Source organism: Carcharhinus amblyrhynchos, chromosome 4 (assembly GCF_965287045.1).
Source record: "Carcharhinus amblyrhynchos chromosome 4, sCarAmb.v2.hapA, whole genome shotgun sequence".
NCBI classification, from domain to species: Eukaryota; Metazoa; Chordata; class Chondrichthyes; order Carcharhiniformes; family Carcharhinidae; genus Carcharhinus; species Carcharhinus amblyrhynchos.
This window is the reverse complement of record NC_137327.1, coordinates 28,148,702-28,173,419: the sequence shown is the minus strand read 5'-3', so window position 1 is coordinate 28,173,419 and position 24,718 is coordinate 28,148,702. Positions and strand designations below refer to the sequence as shown.

The 24,718-nt window shown below is 43.9% G+C and overlaps 1 protein-coding gene across 4 annotated transcripts; it reads left to right on the top strand.

The window, feature by feature from the left end:
- Positions 1–1,568: 1,568 nt before the first annotated feature.
- Positions 1,569–24,036, top strand: LOC145341884 (MARVEL domain-containing protein 3-like). Of its 4 annotated transcripts, none has more exons than XM_080186906.1 (4): positions 1,569–1,822; positions 4,956–5,589; positions 6,935–7,065; positions 12,350–14,315. In XM_080186906.1, exons 2-4 carry the CDS (start codon positions 5,132–5,134, stop codon positions 12,970–12,972), a joined length of 1,212 nt encoding a protein of 403 aa, XP_080043032.1. In that variant the 5' UTR covers positions 1,569–1,822; positions 4,956–5,131; the 3' UTR covers positions 12,973–14,315. The 4 variants fall into 4 exon arrangements, with proteins under 4 accessions (XP_080043032.1, XP_080043034.1, XP_080043031.1 ...); XM_080186908.1 differs by lacking the exons at positions 1,569–1,822; positions 12,350–14,315 and adding exons at positions 2,137–2,190; positions 23,438–24,036; XM_080186905.1 differs by lacking the exon at positions 1,569–1,822 and adding an exon at positions 2,137–2,190.
- Positions 24,037–24,718: the final 682 nt, after the last annotated feature.

Below are 24,718 nucleotides of genomic sequence, written 5' to 3'. Positions count from 1 at the left end.
AATTAGAGCCCCCCCCCCCCCATCCTTGTAAATTCCATTGAGTTTAGACACAGACTCCTCAACATCTCCTCATATGATAAACCCTTTGTTCCTGGGATATTTCTTGTGTGATGATATATGTATGATGCAGAATCTCAGAGTGAAGGGGTGTTCCTTTAAAACTGAGTAATTTCTTCAGCCAGAGGGTGGTGTCCACTTTGGTAGGAAGAATGGTAGGAAGGACTATTACTTACGTGGCGAAAAACTGCAGCAGGCGACGGTGCAGAGGGACCTCGGGGTCCTTGTGCATGAGTCGCAAAAACCCAGCTTGCAGGTGCAGCAGGTGGTCAGGAAGGCGAATGGGATGCTGGCCTTCATAGCGAGGGGGATTGAATATAAAAGTAGGGAGGTCTTGCTGCAGCTGTATAGGGCATTGGTGAGGCCGCAGCTGGAGTACTGTGTGCAGTTTTGGGCGCCGCACCTGCGCAAGGATATTTTGGCCTTGGAGGGAGTGCAGAGGAGGTTTACTAGGCTGATACCGGAGTTGAGGGGGTTGAGCTATGAGGAGAGGCTGAATAAACTAGGCTTGTACTCGTTAGAGTTTAGAAGAATGAGGGGAGATCTCATTGAGACGTATAAGATGATGAATGGGATGGATAGGATAGAGGTGGAGAGACTCTTCCCGCTCAAAAAAGACAGTAGGACTAGGGGGCACAGCCTCAAGATAAAGGGGAGGCGGTTTAGAACGGAGTTGAGGAGGAACTTCTTCACTCAAAGGGTGGTGAATCTCTGGAATTCTCTGCCTGTTGAAGTGGTGGAGGCTGCCTCGCTAAATATTTTTAAGAAGCGGGTTGATGGGTTCTTGATAAGAGAGGGGATTAAGGGTTATGGGGAGAGGGCGGGAAAGTGGAACTGAGCCACGACAGATCAGCCATGATCTTATTGAATGGCGGGGCGGGCTAGATGGCCTACTCCTGCTCCTATTTCTTATGTTCTTATGTTCTTATGAATCTGTGGAACTCATTGCCACAGAGGGCTGTGGAGACCAGGTCATTGAGTATCTTTATGACAGAGATAGATAGGTTCTTGATCAGTAAGCGGATCAAGGGTTACAGGGAAAGGAGGGAAATGGGGATGAGAATCATATCAGCCGTGATTGAATGGCGGAGCAGACTCGATGGGCTGAATGGCCTAATTCTGCTCCCATATCTTCTGGTCTATTCATAGCCTGCTAATCTGGTTATTGAGAGACTGACATCCTGTAAATGTCTTTTGAAGTGTTGGCAAATTCTACCTGTTAGTTTTTTACATTCTTGATATTGCATGTTACTAGGCACATTCATGGCATCCCTTCCAAGACTCGGAACTTTCACCATTCCACCACTGTGGCCAGATCAAAAACTCCCTCCCTAAGAACAAATTCCAAACAAAATCACCCTTTCAGGGGTAATTAAGGATGGGCAATAACTCAAGGCCAGCTCAAGAACAAATGAAAATAATTCTCCGTAAGATCACCAAGGTTACAACTCAGCCCCAGGCTTGGAGGGAGGCTAATAACATTGTAGCTCCTTGCACCGCCTTCCCCACTTGTTTGTTGACGACGGGAACTAAGCGTTCCGAGTCTAGTCGTTACTGACTTACATGTTACCCTTTTGATTCACAGAAACAAAATATATTTATCAGTCGAGTAAATCTCCCACGTGTCTAAATAAAGAAGACGAGAATGTAAACGCTGCAGAGTACTCATAGGGAATGGAAATTTCACAGTGTGGAAGTTTCGGGTGAAGTCGAGTCTACAGGTTGGGAGGAGCGCTGGAGATGAGCAGGCGTGATCCACAGGAAGGTAAAGGCTTTTGTACAGATTTCATTAAAGGCAGGATTTATTTACTGAGTGCAGTCTTTATTAACTTTCCCCCACAGACTAGATTCCGCGGTAAGTGGCTGATCCTGTGTGATTGCAGGCTTCAGTGTGTTTCTCAGGTTGGGGGATGGGGGGGCACGGTGAAGGAAGCTTTTGGTGGTTGGGGGAAGTTTTGGCTCAGGGTTGGGTTTCGGTCAGGTGCTTGGGTGTCAGATTTCCAACCATTTGGCGCGGTCAACATTTCCCCCAGAATCATCTGTTCTCACCGGAGAGGGTTTATACAGTCTGAACCCCCCCCCCCCCCAGAAAACATCGGCTACTGAGGTTTGTTTGAGCAGGAGATTGTCCAGGTGAGACAGCGATCACTAACTGGAAACAAACTACAATAACTTTTTATTCTTAATATCTAATACAGATAGAAAACCACAACTTTCTGCTCGTTGCTAGATCCTTGAAAGAAACACCATTGGCAACGAACAGCCTTTTAACATTCGTTAATGTTGCAATTGATACTTTTTAATTCTTTGATTTATTATTGTTACATTTATTAATATAGAGTGGAAAGTATTGTTTCTTGCTCGCTATACAGACAAAGCATATGGTTCATAGAGAAGGAAAGGAGAGGGTGCAGAATGTAGTGTTACAGTCATAGCTAGGGTTTAGAGAAAGATCACCTTAATATAAGGTAGGACCATTCAAAAGTCTGATGGCAGCAGGGAAGAAGCTGTTCTTGAGTCAATTGGTACATGACCTCAGACTTTTGTTAACTAAAATAAACATATTTAACAGCCTTGTCTCGGCTAAGATCAAGTGTAGTATCGACAATCTATGCTCGGATGAAGTCATCAGGTTACATTTTAGCTTCATTTGAAGCAATTTTTAAAAGCGGCATCTCGGCCTTTTGGCTAAGATGCAAATGAGATCAAACCTTGGAGGAGGAGCTCTGCCTACTCCAATCAGCTTGGATCACGTAGATCAAGCCCAAGACAGGAGGTGAGAGCCCTGTCTTGTCAGCTTGGATCGGGAATGTCTCAACTTGTTGAGACTCTGAATTGGACTTGATTTGATTGAATTTGGATAAACAGCCTAGTCTCCATAAAAAGTAAGTAAATCTCATTTAACTCCTTGATCTGATGGAGAATGAAAGATCAATAGGTAGCACAAACCTTCAGTCTGTGAGAGTATTACCAATCTCTGCAATTCTTCACCCCAGAGGCCTGTGGTCATCCTGCTGTTTAAAGGTGAGATAAGACTTTTGCACCAAAACCATCCATGTTGTCTGCGGCTGGGATTCTCCGGTACCACTGCAGCGAACAGAGTTTTGGCTGAGCTCCATTCTCACTGGCAGCGGAGCTGATATGTACCAGATCAGAAAATCCTGTCCTTGGTGTCTGAAGGAATCAGGGATATGGAGGGCAGCAGGAAAATGTTGAGGCCATAGGTGAGCCAGAATGAGCAGGCTGGAAGGGCAATATGATTTATTCCCTTTTTCTTTTCGAATTATGACTCTTATTTCCTATATAACCATGAAGTGTATTCTGAGCAGCCTGTAACACTCTCAGTATGAACATGTCATGTGCAGATTTTGACACTAGTCACTGATTCAGGCATTATGTAAATTGCACCAACACCACCTTTGTCTCAGTGGTAGCACTCCTGCCTCTGAGTGGGAGGATTGTGAGTTAAGCCCTATTCCAGAGACGTGAGCACAAACATCTAGGCTGACATTCCTCTGAAGGGCTGCTACATCTTAGAGATGATATCTTTCAAATGAAATGTTCCGTACTTAAAGTTGATAAGGCACCAGCACTGGATGAGATACATCCAAGGGTAATGAGGGGAGAGTAGAGATCACAGAGATGACCCTCATCATTTTTCAATCTCCCTTGGGCTCGGATGGTGCCAGAGGACTGGAGAATTGCGAGCATTACATTATAGAAGCCCTACAGTCCAGATGGAGGCCATTCAGCCCATCAGGTCTACATCAACTTTCAGACAGAGTATCTTACCCAGACCCTCTCCCCATAATCCCACACGTTTACCATGGCTAATCCATCTCACCTACACATCTTGGGACACTAAGGAGCAATTTATCATGGCCAATCCACCTAACCTGCACATCTTTGGAGTGTGGGAGGAAACCAGAGCACCTGGAGAAAACCTTTGCAGGCAGGAAGAGAATGTGTAAACTCCACAGAGTCACCAGAGGTTGGAATTGAACCTTTGTCCCTGACGCTGTGAGGCAACAGTGCTAACCACCCTGCTGCCACTTTCTTCAGAAAAGGGTGTAAAGATAAGCCCAGCAACTATAGGCCAATCAGTTTAACTTTGATGGTAGGGTACCTTCTAGAAACAATAATTAGGGCAAAAGTAATTGTCGTGGACAAATGTAGATTAATGAAGCAAAGTCAGCCTGGATTCCTTCAGGGAAAATCATGTTTAACTAACATGTGGAGAGGTAACAGACAGGGTTAATGTGGTGTGATGTACATGGACTTCCAAACGACATTTGATACATTGCTGCACAGCATGTAAGAAAAGTTACTGCACATGGAATAAAGGGGGAACTAACAACATGTAAAACTATACAGCATGATCCAGTTTATAAGATAGCATGTCTGTAACAAATCACTACTCGGTAAACACAGCTTTGTGTTTGTAGCCACTGGATAAATAGATGAAATATTGCTCCTGCTTTTCTGTGGTAGTGTTGTCTCCAGGCTACACAGTTGTTAAGGTACTTAAAAAAACAAATTCTATTTTTTTAATTTAAATTGGCAAGAACATATCAACTGAAATCTTTAGTAAGACTGATATAATGATCATTTCTTGATAGAACAGTCATTGAAAATTAACAGAAGATGCTGATGCCAGATTAGTTTCCATCCCATTATAGTTAGAGCCTCATTGTAATCTCTCAACTACATTATTGAGTTAACTGTTGAAAGTAATACACATTGATGGTATTCTGGGGCAACCGTGTAAACAGTAGAAACTGGAATAAATTAGTTAAACTGTTCAGAACCTGAAACTTCCTTATGGATTTGTTAATTGTTACAGAATTATGAACCAACTTTAAAGTTCTAACCAGATGTTGGGTTTTTTTTTCCTCCAGACATTTTGTATGAAGCTGACCTCCAGTCTTGCTGCCGTTATTTTAGAAATCTTCAAGTTGCTCTTCGGTCATAACTCCCTCAGTGTTGACGTGGTAAATGCCCTTCCTCGAAATGGCACGCTCATGAATTAATTTTTAAAACAAATTGCAGAACATTTGTTTTTTTCGAAAAGAAGATGCCCCAGCCAACAAGCTACCCGGAAAGTAGGACTGAGAAAAATTTAACAAGAGGTGAGAGAGATCATCCCAACAAGGAGCGCCATCGTGATCACCGTCGTCACAATGAGCATACCTATCCGAGCAGGAATCAGGATGGTGACAGCAGAAACCACGGAGAAAGGGATTACCCTAAACAAAACTGGGATCGCGACAGAGACGGGAGGAAGGAAAGATCAGAAGAGAGAAGATCTCATGCTAGAGGTGGCCACAGTAATGGGGATCGCGCAAGAGAGGATCGAGATAGGAGAGAGAGGGGATACCATAAAAGGGAGAATCGAGACCATCACTACCATCGAGAAAGAAAACATCATTCCCACACTGATGAAAATTCAACACGCATTAATCAGCAGAATTACAGAAATGAAAAGGAAAGTTCGTTACCACATAATGAGAGAATTTCCTACAGACATAACAAGTAAGATGGGAATGTGTGGAGAAAAATAATGCGTAATGAAAATTGGCATGATAAGAGCAAATGTCTGCAGATGCTGGAATCTAAGACAAAAGCAGAAAATGCTGCAAAATCTCAGCAGGTCTGACAGCATCTGTGGAGAGAGAATAAAGGCAATGTTTCGAGTCTAGATGACCCTTCGTTAGAGCAGCTCTGACAAAGGGTCATCTAGACTCAAAATATTGGCCCTATTCTCTCTCCACAGATGCTGTCAGAACTGCTGAGATTTTCCAACATTTTCTGTTTTTGTAATGTAAGTTGCATTCTGTTAGTGTTCAGCTAAGTGCATTTTTTAATGTAGGACTCTCAAGTGGAATTAATTCTGTTTTTAGTCAGCACTCACAAACAGCTATGCCCTATAGCAGTAGCTGTTCAGTGCTCAGCCTAGCTGTGGCCAAATGTAGCTCATCTTCCACTGCCACTCAGTACAATCAATACAATTCAAGAATCAAACTTTAGTCCTTTCTGATCCATCAGGCAGATGACGTTTGTCTCTGGTGGATTTATCTCTGCATTTCTTACAGGTGCAGAGGAATGGGAATAAAACTTGTAAATGTAGCTCAGGGGTTCACAATGGCACAGTGATTAGCACTGCTGCCTCATAGTGCCAGGGACACAGGTTCAATTCCTCGCTTGGATCACTGTCTGTATGGAGTTTACACGTTCTCTCTGTGTCTGTGTGGGTTTCCTCCTACAGTCCAAAGACATGCGGGCTAGGTGGATTGGCCATACAAAATTGTCTGTTACTGTCAGGAGACTAGCAGAGTAGATATATGAGGTTACTAGGATAAGAGCTGGGTGGGATCGTTGTTGGTGCAGGCTCGATGGGCGAAATGGCCTCCTTTTGCACAATAAGGATGCTGTCATTCTATGACACCTGGGGGTGGGAAAAGTTTTTTGATCACTAAACGTCCATAGACCACTGAATGAAATCGGCCTGCAAGCTAATTCAGGTCAGCACAAGTCCATGTGAGAGTTAGCATTAAATTAGTATTTTCCTTCAAATGTGGTTGGGAAACAAAAATATACTGGGAGGGAGTTGTTCTCAGCTTGTGTTAGACAGATCCTTGGAGCCAAGAGGTAGGTACTGATATGAAAGTGAGGCCAAAAGTATACTATTTACAAGGATTTGGTATCTGTTAATTAAATGGAAAAACTTTAATCTATTAAGGACAAAACTAAATTCTAGACATTTTAAACTAATTCATTTTAAAATCTAAATATGGTCAAACCTCAGCATAATTTATCTGGGAGAGAGGGATTTCTCAGGGTGCAATATAACAAAACATTTATTCCACTTTTTAAATAGTTATGCTGAAACTGCACCACCAGACTACGTAATAACCGAAGATAAAAGATCTGAGATGCAAAACATGGAGCCAGAAGATTCAGGAGGGATCCTAAATTGCTACAGCTATCGTTACCTCTGTACGAATCGAGGTAAGATGGCAAGATCAGATTTATTGTAATAAATATAAAATGTCTGCACCTAAGCAAAAAACTGCAGATGCTGGCAATCGAAAATAAAAACAAAAAGTTATAAATACTCAGCAGGTCAGACAACATACGAAATAAGAACAGAAATAGGCCATTCAGTCTCTTAAGTTCTCTTCATCATAAGATCTGTTTATATTTCTAATTACGCATTTCCATCCAACCCTGATAATCTGTCCACCTCCACATTAAAGATATTTAATGACCATGCCTCCACCACCTTTTGCTCTCCATGCTGCAGCCTTGAAGATTTGTATTGTGATTTTCATGTAATGCTCCCAAAACTAATTGGATGCCAAATTAACAGAGAGAGATGCGTTCTAAAGATAAAAAGCTTGCTTTGGAGTTCAAACTGAAACTGCTTAAATAGCAGCAACATTGAATCGGAATGTACAATGCAATGATTTTGAACCACAGAGATATGCGAAACTCGGCTTGCTCTTAGTCGCTGTGTTGAGTCAGAGCAAATCAACAGGGCCAGAAAGAATGCAGCATTTCTGGTTTAACTGGTTGTGCGTATCAGTCACGTAATCATGTTGCATTACAGCACTAGCATGTATTGTTTTCTTCCTGTTATGCAGAACTGTTAAAGGTGAGCAACAGTAAGGCAGTCTTGTGCACAATGAACATACTCGGACTACAGAGAAAGATACATTGGTCTGGGAGGGTGTGTTGGCCACATTCTTTTTCTGTTATTCTTCAAACACCCTTTGCAAAGAGATTGAAAAAAATGAGAATGCTGGAAACACTCAGCAAGTCAGTCAAAAACAGGGAGACTAACTGTTCCAGCTTTTACAAGATTGTCCCATATTGAGCTAGTTGTCCCAAGCCCCAGGTTGCTTGAAGCCACTATTGGAACTGTGCTGCCCCTCGATGTTCTCTCTGGTGGCTTGAAACACTCATGGAACCCACCCCACTCTCATAGCTCCGATAGCATCTGCCCCACACTCAGACTCAGGAACTCCGCACCACTGCACCTGCACCCCCCCCCTTACAGCTCTGGCAGCACACACTATCACCCCTTCAAACACCCCTCATCTCCCCAGGTTCACACTGATGCCAAAGAGTTCCTTCAACTTTTCTCTGGGTATTGGTCAGAAACTGCCTGGTGATTAAACAAGTTGCTAAAGGTCTTGTTAGGAGGCAGGTAGCAGCCTGGCCTCTGAAGTTTCATTTCAGAGTCCAGAGTTAAAATCAGACGTTCAGTAGAGGAATAAAGTTGGAAGATAGGATAATGTCAGCACCAGACTGATAGCTCTCTCTGAATCGTATTCAAACTGTATCTATTACAAAGACAATCTACTTCCACATCAGTATCATTATCTGCTTCCACCCATAATCCTCTACAACCTTCAGCCATGCCTTTACTGCCTCCACACAGATTTATTCTAATTTTCTGCTTGCTGGTTTTCAAATTCCAAACTCTGTCATGGCAGTAATAGTAGACACCTGGGGAGATGACAGATGAACTTACTTTGGATTGTCTGTTGTGGCTATGGAGATTGATTTCTAAGTGGCAATCCCACAGTTGGCAAAAAGGAATAACTTTGGCCTCAGATTGAATTTTCCTTTCCCCTTTTGCTTTTTTTTTCACCATCAGCTCATTTCTGTTGTCTTCTGCTGTTTTCACACCCTTCCTGATTGCTCATCCCCGAAGAGCAGTAAGGATTTCCTGTACATTGCTGCAATCCCAGTTAATTTGAGGTCTGACTTGCAGTTGGCTTTGTGGGTGATCTGTTGGTCTTGTCCTGATGGCAAGCTTGCCATATAGCGTAGTTCTGGAAATGTGGCTGTCATCCATTCAGTGCACATGACCCAGCCAACAAAGTCGCCACTGACTCAAGAGGGCAAACATGCTGTAGATTCCTGCACACAGGTGTATTTAGCACTCTGACCTGCCGAGAGATACCCGATATTCCTCTGAGGCAGTGGAGGTGAAAACTAGTTCTCAGCATGCATAAGTTATCTATACCTTATCACTGTAAATGAGGGTGTTGAGAACACAAGCCTGATTCTTGTGGGACTTCGTATTTTCAGTTAGTTTGTAGTTTGACCATTCTTCTCAACTTTGAGAAGTTTTCAATCTGTAAGTTCCAGTTAATATAAATATTTCAAAAATTTGGCTGCCTGTATCCTATCCTGCAATAAGCTTAGCTTGCCTGCTATCTCCGTTCTTACTGAATCATAGCAGGTGGGATAGAAAATTTGGCGGATCATGCATAGGTCCATTGACCTCAGGTGGAAATTTCTGGTCTTGGGGCAAGCATGGCTGGGGGGTCCAGCCCTTCACCTCTGATATCGGTATCAATACCAATAACAACTTCTCGATATAGCACCTAGTTACATAGCTTTTTTTAATGCAGTAGGGCATCACATGCAATGTTCCCACTAATTTCACTATTTGGGATGCATTTTTGCGTGGCTTTGTCCCCTTATGATTAATGCATTTGCGCACATCTTATTGTGACCACCTAATGTGTGGCCTTCTTTGTTCCCTGTGTGTTAAGTTCTGGACTGCTGCTCAACCTAGAGGGAACATTGATCTCGAGGTTCTTCATATGAGCATTATGAAACAAAAGTTTGACCTGTAGTGCAATATTAATTCAGGTGACTAAAAATTTGGTCAAAATGAGTGGGTTTTAAGGGGAATCTTAAGGAGGAAAGAGAGTTAGAAAGGCAGAGTTGTTTAAGGAGGGAATCCCAGAGCTTTGGGCCTTGGTGGTTGAAAACTGCAGTATTCAAGTGACCAGAATTTGAAGAACACAGATATTCTGGAGGACTGTAGGGCTGGAGGAGATTACAGAGATAGGGAAAGGAGAGGTCACAGAGAAATCTGAAAACATGGAAAACTTTAAAATCAAAGAGCTGTTTAACCAGGAATCAGTATAAGTCAGCAACCACAGATGTACCAAATCCTGTTTAACCAGCACAAGTTAGGAAGTGGGAAAGGAAATTTGGATAACGTTAAGTTTATAGTGTAGGAGACTGACCATGAATGCATTGGAACAGTCAAGTCTTGAAGTAACAAGATCCAGCATTTCAGCAGTAGATGAATTAAGTCAGGGCCGAGTTGGACAATGTTATGGTGGTGGAAAAAGGCTGTGGTGCGGACATGTAGCCAGAAGCTCCTCTCAGGATTGAATACAAATCAAGATTTCAAACAATCTGGTCTGACCTCAGATGGTTGCCTGGGAGAGAGGTGGAGTCAGTGGCCAGAAAACAGAGTTTGTGGCAGGAACCAATATTTCCACTATTGAACGTTCAACAAAATGTTTGACAACTCAGAGACAATGGAGTGGTCAAGAGAGATGGTGTTGAGGTAGAACTGGGTCTTATCGGTGTACTTGTGTAAACTTTATCTGTCTTTTGAAATGTTGTCATTGAGGGGCAGTATATAGATGAGATTTCAAAGGGAGCCAAAGATAAATAGGAAAACAGTACCTTCCTTTTATTTGCAAAATTTCTGGAATATAACCTGTAAGTAATTACTTTTATCTTTTAATGACCTAACTTTTTACTGTTGCTCTGTGGAGGAAAACCTTGATGTTTTGTTCTGTTCTTTTCTAATGCCTTTTTTGTACATTCTTCATGCATGATGATTTCAGCTGTATCAAATTAAAATATTCAAATTGAAACAAAGGCTCCCAATTAGAATTATGAACCACTCTTGCACAGAACGCTGGTCTTATGTTCCTTAATATCTTGGACATAGGGGCTGATGCTAAGTGAGATAAAATAAATGGGGAGAGAGTCAGAAAGGGAGGTTATTACCAGCTGTCTCCGGAAACACAATTTTTATTACCTGAAGGATAAAAGCACCTTAAAATTAGCTGTCCTAAATACTAACAACTAAATTTCACAGATTTCGCTGGTAATTAGGAGTTTTTCACTGATTGCTTGCTGTATCAGAATTATCAGAGCTTTATAGAATTTAGACACCCCTCAATTGCTGGGTAAGACTGTGCAATTTTTCTCCCAAGTAATATTATTTATTTATTAGTGTCACAAGTAGGCTTACATTAACACTGCAATGAAGCTACTGTGAAAATTCCCTAGTCGTCACACTCCGGTGACTGTTCGAGTACACCGAGGGAGAATTTAGCATGGCCAATGCATCTAAACAGCACATCTTTCAGACTGAGAGGAAACTGGAGCATCTGGAGGAAACCCACACAGACAGGGGGAGAACGTGCAGACTCTGCACAGATAGTGACCCGAGCTGGGAATCGAACCTGGGTCCCTGGTGCTGTGAGGCAGCAGTGCTAAGCACTGTGCTACTGTGTCACCCAGTAGTATGATTGGCATTTGAAATTCAAGAGACAGCTGGCTCCATATGAAGATTGTTAAACCATCAAGTGGGCAGCACGGTAGCACAGTGATTAGCACTGGTGCTTCACAGCGACGGGGACCCAGGTTCAGTTCCCAGCATGGGTCACTGTGTTTGTGGAGGTTGCACGTTCTCCCCGTGTTTGCATGGGTTTCCTCCGGGTGCTCCGGTTCCCTCCTACATTCTGAAAGACATGCTGGTTGGATGCATTGACCCGAACAGGTGCTGGAGTGTGGTGACTAGAGGAATTTCACAGCAACTTCATTGCAGTGTTAATGTAAGCCTTACTTGTGACTAATAAATAAACTTTTAAAAAAAGTGGTAAGACACTTTCATTCTGTTCCATGTGTATATTATTGTACTTTGTATGGGTGATGCACATTTGGTCTTGAACTAGAGTAACTGAATTGGCAAACAGATCCTCCAGCACTGGAAACCTTTCTCTATCGTAACTTTTTCAAGCTGGCTAAAGTTATTCCTTATGTGGAGATGCTGGCGTTGGACTGGGGTAAGCACAGTAAGAAGTCTCACAACACCAGGTTAAAGTCCAACAGGTTCATTTGATAGTACAAGCTTTCAGAGTCTCACTGCATCTTCAGGTGAGTGAGGAGTTGTGTTCACAAACAGGGCAAATATAGACACAAACTCAATTTACAAGATAATTGTTGGAATGTGAGTCTTTACAGGTAATCAAGTCTTAAAGGTACAGACAATGTGAGCAGAGAGAGGGTTAAACACAGGTTAAAGAGGTGCGTATTGTCTCCAGCCAGGACAGCTTGTGAGATTTAACTGGTGTTGTGAGACTTCTGACCAAAGTTACTGCTACAGGTGAAAGAGTTTAAGGGCTTGTATCCCGGTGATTAGTTGTTAATAGTTGGTTGTGTTTTGGTTGTTTTGTTGCAGGTCTCTGTCAGTTGGTGGAGGTGCTTCTGAATCTATTAATTCTGATATGTGGTGCAATCTCCTACAGTGGCACTGGAGGCTACACAGATCTCTCCAGCCTGGGAAGTCTCTACTACTACACATTTGGATCAGCCTATAGTGGATTTCAAGGAGCAGAGGCTGAAAAAGTTAAGGAGTTGGATGTTGCATTTTACCAGCTAAAGTTGCCTACAATCATTGCTGTAATGGCTTATAGTGGGGCATTGATGTCCTTTGCATGCCTTATGCTGGTTTTAGGCCTGGCTCGGATACCTTGCCGATTTCCCTTCTTGCTAATTATTGAATGTGTTCTGGACATAGCAATAGGGCTTGCCTATATTCCTGCTGTTTATTTTTATTTTCAGTACCTGATTAAGAGCTACAATTCAGAAATATGTAAAGAGAGAGAGGGAATGTACAAAAGTAAAGGTTACGATGGGTTTACCTGTAGTCTACATGGTGCTGACATTGTTGGTGGTCTGTGTGCCTGCCTTGCTATCATAGCATACTTGCTGAACGCAGTTGCAGCAATTCTGGCATTTCGAAAGGTTAAAAGACTAAAGAGTAAGAGAGAAGAAGTCTATGTCGAAACTACAATTGTTTAATTCATCCACAAATTCTCTGATATAAAAGTAAAGAATCAGCAGTTTGCTCTATTCTCTTTTATTTAACAAATGAAACTGCACATGTTTGTATCATACAGTTGTGAATTACAGTGAATAGAACTGAGATACTAAGAACATCATGTCACAAAAGCAACTAGAAATGATCTTAAAAGAATAATGCAGTAGTGGACTTTGTATTGTTTCTTAGGGCTTTTGTAGATTTTTATTTGAGCCAAAAAGCATCAAAGTTTTAATGCATTGCAAATTAAAATTCTGAACAAATTCAAAATTTGTGTCAAAAATTGTAAATGTCTGTTGGGAATATTCCACCTGTTTGAAGAATTGCATTTTGAGCTTTTAATGTAAATTCAGCTTTTCTATGCTTTTATAAGATGTATTTGTGAACAGTATTTTTATATCAATTTGGTTGATTATTAAAATTAAAAACAATGTCTTATTTAAACTATATACTTATTCATGTTAATAGAGACGATAGCAGAACAGAACCGAATTGGACGGAACTAATAGTGGTGTCAAAAAGTAAAGCAAAATTGTAGCAGCTTCAGATATATGCTAATAAATCATTCTGAAATTTCATTTTTAAAACTTTAGTAACTTTCTTACATTTCAGATTTTCACATTCCATGCAAAATTTATTTGGTAACGGGACAAACACAAACACAGACAGCTGGTAATCCCTTTCTATAACAGCTAACAGCTCTGAGAGTGGATCTCTAATTTATTCTGTAAAGTTGATTGATTACTGTCACAAGTAGGCTTGTATTATACTGCAATGAAGTTACTGTGGAAATCCCCTAATCACCACAGTACTTGTTCGGGTACACTGGGGGAGAATTTAGTATGGCCAGTGCACCTAACCAGCAGTTTTTCAGACTCTGGGAGGAACTGGAACACCTGGAGGAAACCCATGCAGACACAGGGAGAATGTGCAGACTGCACAGACAGTGACCCAACTGGGAATCGGACCTGGATTCCTGGCACTGTGAGGCAGCAGTGCTAACCACTGTTCCACTGGACCTTTTCAGTTGGAGGAAGTGACTGGTACCTTAGATGATCAAATACATTTTCAGATCTTTCCATTCAAGTTTGCTGTATATTAAAGACTTGTAACCAACATAGACTTAGTTGCTGTTAATGCCTTACTGATGTGGATGCTTGGTGGTATTCTGTTTACCTGCTAGTGGCCTTAACAGGGCAAACATGTCTGGATTTATTACACTTTTTGAACATTGCCAGATTGGCACATTTGAACACTTGACAGGATGTTTTGCAATATCGTTTAGAAGGAGAGGAGTATATTCCATCAAAAGGAATTCTCCATTATCCTAATCATAGTGAAGAGAGATGCAGCCTCGTCTGTGCCTCCAGCCACTGCATGTTGCTACATTTCATTATTCAGAAATACTGGTTATAGGCAGCCTGAATGTAGACATTTTCACCTGAATTCTACTGCTTTGCCCACCATGGAATCAGAGCGGGCGAGAGTCGGACAGCAGAAATGTCCGTTGACTTCAGGCAGGAATTTCTGGTCTCACTCAAACAAGGCCATAAAATCCTACCCTTTGTGTTCAAATGTATCCTGTGTATGAATAGACGTAGAAAATAGAAGCAGGAGTTGTCCATTTGGCCCTTCGAGTCTGCTCTGCCATTTATGTTGATCTTGGCTGATCATCAAATTCAATAGCCTGATCTCATCTTTCCCCCCTATCACTTTAGTCTCCAGAGCTGTATCTAATATAGAAATATAGAAAATAGATTGTTGTTAGAATTCTCCCACTGAATCAAATTCCACTCGTGTCAAACTCAAGGGCAAAAGATTGACACCCAATACCCACTCTCTGATCTTTTACAAATACTACAAACCTTATGTTCCAGTAAATCTTTGGAGAACGTCATATTTTGTCACCAGTGTTTGTCTCCTATTGCCATTCAACACAAAAGAAGTTTTCACTTTAATTTCCAAGAATTTTTGTCAAAGCATAAAATTGTGAACACATTCTAAATAAGAACATAAGAAATAGGAGCAGGAGTAGGTTATCCAGCCCCTTGAGCCTGCCCCGCCATTCAATAAGATCATGGCTGATCTGACGTGGCTCAGTTCCACTTTCCCGCCTTCTCCCCATAACCCTTAATCCCCTTGCCTATCAAAAACCTATCTACCCGCGTCTTAAACATATTTAGCAAGGCAGCCTCCACCACTTCAACAGGCAGAGAATTCCAGAGATTCACCACCCTTTGAGTGAAGAAGTTCCTCCTCAACTCCGTTCTAAACTGCCCCCCCCTTATCTTGAGGCTGTGCCCTCTAGTCCTCCTGTCCTTTCTGAGCGGGAAGAGCCTCTCCACCTCTATCCTATCCATCCCATTCATCATCTTATACGTCTCAATGAGATCTCCCCTCATTCTTCTAAACTCTAATGAGTACAAGCCTAGTTTATTCAGCCTCTCCTCATAGCTCAACCCCCTCAACTCTGGTATCAGCCTAGTAAACCTCCTCTGCACTCCCTCCAAGGCCAAAATATCCTTGCGTAAGTGCGGCGACCAAAACTGCACATAGTGCTCCAGCTGCAGCCTCACCAGTGCCCTGTACAGTTGCAGCAAGACCTCCCTACTTTTATATTCAATCCTCCTCACTATGAAGGCCAGCATCCCATTCGCCTTCCTGACCACCTGCTGCACCTGCAGGCTGGATTTTTGCGACTCATGCACAAGGACCCCAAGGTCCCTCTGCACCGTCGCCTGCTGCAGTTTTTCGCTATGTAAGTAATAGTCCTTCCTACCATTATTCCTACCAAAGTGTATAGGGCATTGTCTCATTGAGACGTATAAGATGATGAATGGGATGGATAGGATAGGATAGAGGTGGAGAGACTCTTCCCGCTCAGAAAGGATAGTAGGACTCGGGGGCACAGCCTCAAGATAAAGGGGGGGGGGGTTTAGAACGGAGTTAAAAAGAACATAGAACATAGAACATTACAGCGCAGAACAGGCCCTTCGGCCCACGATGTTGCGCCGACCAGTTACAAAAACAATGACCCACTAGCCTATACCAATCCCTTTTCGTCCATAAACCTATCCAGAGATCTCTTAAACGCCCCCAAACTAGACGCATTTACAACTGCAGTTGAGGAGGAACTTCTTCACTCAAAGGGTGGTGAATCTCTGGAATTCTCTGCCCATTGAAGTGGTGGAGGCTACCTCGCTAAATATTCTTAAGATGCGGGTTGATGGGTTTTTGCTAAGAGAGGGGATTAAGGGTTATGGGGAGAGGGCGGGAAAGTGGAACTGAGCCACGACAGATCAGCCATGATCTTATTGAATGGCGGGGCAGGCTCAAAGGGCTAGTTGGCCTACTCCTGCTCCTATTTCTTATGTTCTTATGGACAACTTCACACTTACCAACATTAAATTCCATTTGCCAGTTCCTGGCCCATTCGCCCAGCCTATCTAGATCCCTCTGCAGACTTTCCACACCCTCCGCACAATTTGCCGTTCCACCAATCTTGGTGTCATCAGCAAATTTTGACACCATACACTCGGTTCCCTCCTCCAGATCATCTATATAAATGGTAAATAGCTGAGGCCCCAGCACCGACCCCTGGGGCACTCCACTAGTCACCAACCGCCAATCCAAATAGCACCCATTGACTCCCACTCTCTGCCTCCTATTTGACAGCCAATCCCCTATCCATGCTAAATGCAGGGGAGGATTGAGTTTGAGCATTTAGATTTGCCTCCAGGATCTATAGAGAGAGGTAAAGTGAAGACAAATGGCTTTTCACTTCCTCTGATCTTCATGTCTGACCGCTGACCTGTCCCAAAACATAGAAATGTAGAAAAACTACAGCACAATACAGGCCCTTCGGCCCACAAAGTTGTGCCGAACATGTCCCTACCTTAGAGATTATTCGGCTTACCTATAACCCTCTACCTTACTAAGTTCCATGTACTTACCTAAAAGCCCCTTAAAAGACCCTATCGAATCCACCCCCAACACCATTGCCGGCAGCCCATTCCATGCACCCACCACTCTCTGAATGAAAAACTTATCCCTGACGTTCCCTCTGTACCTATTCCCCAGCACCTTAAACCTATGTCCTGTTGTGGCAACCGTTTCAGCTCTGGGAAAAAGCCTCTGACTATCCAAAAGGTCGTGGACCTCATTACATCTCATTAAAAGGTGTGTCCCCATATTAGGAATTCCCCTTCATCGGCATGACATCATGTCAGTGAGATTTATAATTGCTTTTTAAATATGGGAACCCGGCGAAGAGAACCTGCTAAAGTGTACAGGTAAGTATAGCTGCCAGGAGGAATGGGACACACATGGACAGTGTCATGGCACTGCCCCCAGCACTGCTGCTGGCACTATGCCAGGGGTAGTGTGAACGGGGGCCTTCTGGGGCGATCCATGGGGAGTGGTTCCTCTTATCTAGGGTTGGGGGTTCCTTTGCTTGTGGGGGTGGGGGGGGGTGTGGTTGTTATTGTTCATGTAGATGGGGCTCCCCCGTGTGTGTGTGTGTGTGTGTGTGTGTGTGTGTGTCTGTGTGTGTGTGTGTGTGTGTGTGTGTGTGTGTCTGTGTGTGTGTGTGTGGTGTTCTCCTTATGGAGGAGATCCACTGGGGAGGTGGGGTGTGTGGAGTTCTTTTCTTATTGGCGATCGGGTCTCCGATCAGGATTGCTGGCCCATGTGACGGCATGAGCCACGTCTGCAGATTTTCTCTGCACACATATGCCGCACAATGTGGCAACGAAAGGTAACTTTGCAGCCTGTGAACTGCATGCCGGTTTTCTCTTCTCAGCCGGAATTCACTGTAAAAGAAAAAGAAAATACCTTTTTTTATCTTTGTCCCATATCTCTCAATACCTACGGTTTACAAAAATCAGTCACTCTTAGATTGTAAATCAGCAATTGCTCTACCATTAATTGTTGCTTACTGAAGAGAATTAAAAACATCAGCATCCTGTCAAGAAGTGTTGTCTAAATTCACCACCTATTTCACCTCCTGCCACAGAAACATCAGTGAAAAATTACTTCGAGAGTTTAGCAAGAAAACATTAGTAATGAAACTGTTTTGCCATTTACAAAAATAAACATTATTATTACAATTTTTGAAAGGACTTGCAAAAGAAAAGTACATCAAGGGGAGGCAATGGCCTAGTGCTATTATTGAACATAACATAAGAAATAGGAGCAGGAGTAGGCCATCTAGCCCTTCGAGCCTGCCCCGCCATTCAATAAAATCATGGCTGATCTGTCGTGGCTCAGTTCCACATTCCCGCCCTCTCCCCATAACCCTTAATACCCTCTCTAATCAAAAACCCATCAACCCGCGTCTTAAAAATATTTAGCGAGGCAGCCTCCACCACTTCAACGGGCAGAGAATTCCAGAGATTCACCACCCTTTGAGTGAAGAAGTTCCTCCTCAACTCCGTTCTAAACCGCACCCCCCCCCCTTTATCTTGAGGCTGTGCCCCCTAGTCCTACTGTCCTTTCTGAGCAGGAAGAGCCTCTCCACCTCTATCCTATCCACCCCATTCATCATCTTATACGTCTCAATGAGATCTCCCCTCATTCTTCTAAACTCTAACGAGTACAAGCCTAATTTATTCAGCCTCTCCTCATAGCTCAACCCCCTCAACTCCAGCATCAGCCTAGTAAACCTCGTCTGCACTCCCTCCAAGGCCAAAATATCCTTGCGTAAGTACGGCGCCCAAAACTGCACACAGTACTCCAGCTGCGGCCTCACCAATGCCATATACAGCCGCAGCAAGACCTCCCTACTTTTATATTCAATCCCCCTCGCTATGAAGGCCAGCATCCCATTCGCCTTCCTGACCACCTGCTGCACCCACAAGCTGGGTTTTTGCGACTCATGCACAAGGACCCCGAGGTCCCTCTGCACCGTCGCCTGCTGCAGTTTTTCGCCACGTAAGTAATAATCCTTCCTACCATTATTCCTACCAAAGTGGACCACCTCACACTTGCCAACATTAAATTCCATTTGCCATTTCCTGGCCCATTCGCCCAGCCTATCTAGATCCTTCTGCAGACTCTCCACACCCTCCGCACAATTTGCCGTTCCACCAATCTTGGTGTCATCAGCAAATTTCGACACCCTACACTTGGTTCCCTCCTCCAGATCATCTCTATAAATGGTAAATAGCTGAGGCCCCAGCACCAACCCCTGGGGCACTCCACTAGTCACCATCCGCCAATCCGAATAGTACCCATTGACCCCCACTCTCTGCCTCCTATTTGACAACCAATTCTCTATCCACGCTAACACCCTACCCCCAACTCCATGTCCCCTGACCTTCTGCAATAACCTCTTGTGAGGTACCTTGTCAAACGCCTTCTGAAAATCAAGAAAGACCACATCCACCGCCCTAGACACATCCTCATAGAACTCCAGTAAATTTGTCAGACACAACTTCCCTTTAACGAAACCGTGCTGCGTCTGCTCTATCAAGCAATTCCTCTCAAGATGCCTCGCTATTTCCTCTTTGATGACGGATTCTAACATTTTACCTACAACAGACGTTAAACTAACCGGCCTATAATTCCCTGCCTTTTGCCTTGCACCCTTCTTAAACAACGGTGTAACATTAGCTGTTTTCCAATCTTCCGGCACTTCCCCAGAATCCAGTGACGTCTGGAAAATAACCACCAAGGCATCCACTATCACCTCCGCCATTTCTTTCAGGACACTCGGATGCATTCCATCCGGTCCTGGCGACTTGTCCACAATCAGCCCCTCCAGTCTGTCGAGCACTGCCTCTCTAGTAACAGTACCCTCCAGTCCTACCACCTTTCCATCTCTAACACCCGGCAAATTATTCACGTCCTCCTCCGTGAAGACAGAAACAAAAAAGTTATTCAATACCTTAGCCATATCCCCATCCCCTACCACTAAGTCCCCCTTCTCATCCTCTAAGGGACCAACGTTCACCCTAGCCAGCCTCTTCCTTTTTATATATGTATAAAAACTCTTGCTATCCTTTTTTATATTAAGTGCTAGCCCAGCTTCATAGTTTCTCCTACCCTTCTTTATCAATCTCTTTGTCAATCTTTGTTGACATTTAAACCTCTCCCAATCCTCTTCTCGCCCACTACTCTTAGCTACTCTAAACGCCTCCGCTTTTAATTTAACACTTCCCTTCACCTCCTTCGTTATCCACGGCTTATTGCCTCTCGTCCTAAGGTCCTTTTTGACCATTGGAATAAATTTCTGCTGAGCACCAAGAAAGATCTCCTTAAAGATCCTCCACTGCTCCTCAGCAGACCTACCCTCCAACGCGCTCCCCCAGTCCACATTCACCAATTCTTCTCTCATCCTACCGTACTCCCCTCTGTTCAAACAAAGGACGCGCGTCCGGGAACCCACTTTCTCCTCCTCCATCTGCACCAGAACTCCACCATACAATGATCACTCTCCCCAAGAGGATCCTTCACCGCAAGGTCCCTAATTCTACCCGCCTCATTACATAGCACGAGATCCAAGACAGCTCGCTCCCTCGTTGGCTCCAACACACACTGTTCCAGGAAACTATCCCGGCAGCATTCCAAGAACTCCTCCTCGAGCCCACTGTGTCCAACATGGGTCGACCAATCTATATGTAGATTGAAATCCCCCATAACTACGGCTGTCCCATTCCTGCACACTGCACTTAATTGCACGTTAACAGCCCGCCCCACCTCCAGATCATTATTCGGGGCCTATAGACGACACCCACCAGCGTCTTCCTCCCTTTGCTGTTCCTAATCTCTACCCACAACGATTCCACCTTCTGCTCCTTGGCTCCAATATCATCCCTTGCTACCACCCTGATGCTATCCTTAATCAGCAGAGCTATGCCCCCCCCCTTTTTCCTCCTGCCTATCCTTCCTAAACACTTGATACCCCTGTACATTCAGCTCCCAGTCCCTGTCACCTTGCAGCCACGTCTCTGTAATGGCCACCAGATCATATCCATTTGTGCTGATCTGCGCCACCAGCTCATCCACTTTATTCCGAATGCTTCGTGCATTCAGATAAAGTGCTTTCATCCCAGCCTTCACCTGGACCCCATTTGCCGTAACGCCACTAACCATACTCACGCCCCCTACTCCCTCTATTATTGGGACATCCTTGGCCTCTTCCCTTACCTGTACCCTCTCCTTAACTTTAGACCCCGTAATGTCACCTACCCTCGCACCCTACCCCCCCACCTAATTAGTTTAAAGCCTTGTCTACAGTCCTCTTTACTCGATTCGCCAGCACTCTGGTCCCAGCACGGTTCAGACCAACCCCATCCCACCCGAACAGGTCCCACCTACCCCAATACTGGTGCCAATGCCCCATAAATTCAAACCCATTCCTCCCACACCAATCCCTGAGCCACCTATTCACTTCCTTAATCCTATCAACCTTATGCCCGTCTGCACTCGGTTCAGGCAGTAGTCCGGAGATAACCACCTTGTCGGTTCTACTTTTTAATTCCATTCCCAGCTTTTCATACTCCCTCCCCAGATCCTCAGTTCGCATTTTGCCTACGTCGTTGGCACCCACATGTACCACAATGACCGGATTCTCACCCTCCCACTCCAGGTTCCTCTGCAGCCCAGATGCGACATCCCGGACCCGAGCACCAAGCAGACAACACGCCCTTCTGTGCACTTTGTCATTGTGACAAAGGACAGTGTCAATACCCTTCACCCCACTATCCCCAATCACTACTACGTTCCTTTTCACCTTCTCCTTGCCTATGTCCTGCTGCATCACTGTACCGTGTGCAGTTTGCTCACCAACCTCACCTCCCTCGTCCTCGTCCAGACTGGAAGCAAGAACCTCAAACCTGTTATGCAGATTGAGAGGCTGAGGCCTCCGCTCCCCATCCTCCTGCCTCCTCTCCCCACCCCCCTTCCTCCTCTCAGCAGCCCCCTCTTGTTCCTGACCCTTAGAGTTAGCCAGTCTAGGGGGGGTGGATGTCACTTGCACCCCATTGACAATGGCACCCTCTCTCCCCCTGATGAGCCTCAGTGTCTGTAGCTCAGAGGCCAGCTCATCTACCTTGAGCTGGAGCTCCTCCAGCAACCTGCACTTACTGCAGACATGGTCACTGGGAAGGACCCTGGGGTCCACCAGTTCCCACATCATACAGAAACAACACATCACATGCCCCTCCATTATTCACTGTAGTAATATTGAAAATTTCCACACTAACTCACCTGGCCCTTTTTCTCCCCAGCCCTTTTGATATTAAGCCCTAATAGCTCACTCTGCTGCCCTCTCACTCCGCTGCCTGCTCCGACGCTGCTCGCTGTCTATAGCAGGCCTTTTAAACCTGGCGCTGATTTAAAGCAGGCTGGCCCACAACTCCCTTCTAACCACTCCCTCAGAATTCTTAAAGCGGTAAATACAAAAAGCCCGCAAAAATGCTTTTAAATGATTTAATCAGTTCTACAAGGAACAAAGTGCTTTAAACTTATTTAAACAGGTTTTTAACAGGTAAATTCTTATCTCTCTCTCTGCTCCTTCACTCGTCTGCTCCAGCAAACAATGGAAGGATTCAGGTTGCTGGATTATTAATCCAGAAACTCAGGTAATGTTCTGGGGACCTGGGTTTGAATCCCACCACAGCAGATGGTGAAATTTGAATTTTAAAAAAATCTGGAATTAAGAATCTACTGATGACCATAACACAATTGTCGGGAAAAACCTCTTTGGTTCACTAATGGCCTTTAGGGAGGGAAATCTGCTGTCCTCACCTGGGATGGCTACATGTGACTCCAGAGCCACAGCAATCTGCCCTCAGGTAACGGGGGCGGGGCGGGGGGGGGGGCGATAAATGCTGGCCAGCCAGTGAAGCCCATGTCTGACAAATGAATAAAAAAACCCATTTTCCTCTAGTTAATTTTAAATGAATATGTTGTTACCTTCACTTCAAAATTAGCATTGATCAGCTTGTCTGGGACTAATAATAAAATTTGATACTCCAAAAGGAGTTATCTACTTGGTTTGATTTCAGTGGAATGAGCTGGCAATACAACACGTGAAATAAGTCAAATATGTAACAGGTGATAAAAGGACGATATCAAGAACCATAACCATTTTTGAAGAGACGGTATATCCCTGCCTTAGAGACTGGTGCTTTTATTCCTCAAATTAGTTAAAACAATCAATATTAATTTATGACCAGACAACATATCCTTTAGTGTTTGGTTCTGTTCACGTCTATTCTTTGATCACCTTTAACAGGACTGTGAAAACCAACTGAGACATGGACAGACCAATCTAATTCAGGTAACTAGTGTTCCACTGCAAGGTCACTTAGCCAAATAAAAGAGCAAGAGGGACAAATATCCTTTCATTCAAAGGTGGGTTACAAAGGGAAGAAGAGTATAACAAAATAGGAATTGAAAGATAATTAATTAATCACTCACCAATTATTTCTTTCTTGTCAGGTATAGTTCAGATGCTGGAGGCCGTGTTACATTTACTGGTGTTGGTTTGTGTAGTGGCATCATATATTATTCTGTCAGGATACAGCAGTAATGGTGGACTGGCAACAAGTTTCTTCAGCATCAACAGCGACTATTCGCCTCTAGAAGGGGAGCAACTGAAGCAAGCACAGAAGCTTGATCGGGAGTTTATTTTAATGCGGGCACCTGAACTCTACACTGGCATTGGAGTGACTATCGCCATGTTTGCCATCACTCTGGGCGTTATGGTTAAGAATGCTCAACTTTTGCATAAATCATCTGTGAAGTGGCTGATATTTGAAGTTATTTTCAATGTATTAGCATCCTTGGGTTATGCAGCAGCAGTCGGTCTTTATTTGTATTTTATCCTCCAGGTTAACAGCACCGATGTTTGTAAGGAGAGGGAACTTCTTTACGCAAGGTATGGTCTCAACTGGATGAACTGTGATTTATCTGGGTCTGATGCAGCAGCAGCCAGCTTTGGAATACTCCTTGCCATATCCTATTGTGGTAGTGCAATATTAGCGGTACAATTTTATCGAAAGTTGCAGCAACTAAACAGAAATAATTAAAGGGTCTTAAGACAAGGGGGCATAGCCTCAAGATAAAGGGGGGGCGGTTTAGAACAGAGTTGAGGAGGAACTTCTTCACTCAAAGGGTGGTGAATCTCTGGAATTCTCTGCCCGTTGAAGTGGTGGAGGCTGCCTCGCTAAATATTTTTAAGACGCGGGTTGATGGGTTTTTGATAAGCGAGGGGATTAAGGGTTATGGGGAGACGGCGGGAATGTGGAACTGAGCCACGACAGATCAGCCATGATCTTATTGAATGGCGGGGCAGGCTCGAAGGGCTAGATGGCCTACTCCTGCTCCTATTTCTTATGTTCTTATGATGTGGTGCTAAAGCTGCACAGAGCAGAAGGAGCCCATATTTAATCTTAAGTTATTGCTGAATTGCCAGCCGAGGAAGCAATACGCATAACCTCAGTGTTACTTGAGAGAGAAAAAGGAAACAGCTGTTATTCTTGTCTTATCATTCGATATTGCTGAAATTTGCATCCTTACAGAATAAGATGAGGACAAGATCAAAGATTATGCCTACACGTTCAAATATTCTGGCAAAATACAATGGACAAATTTCCATATCAAGAATGTCAAATTGGCCATAGGGTTTTGCCCAGTTTGAATTTATATTCTGGAGGAGATGACAAAAATTGGAAAGGTGAGGGTCAGAGAATGGGGAGGTGGCTGATGGGATGGGTGATA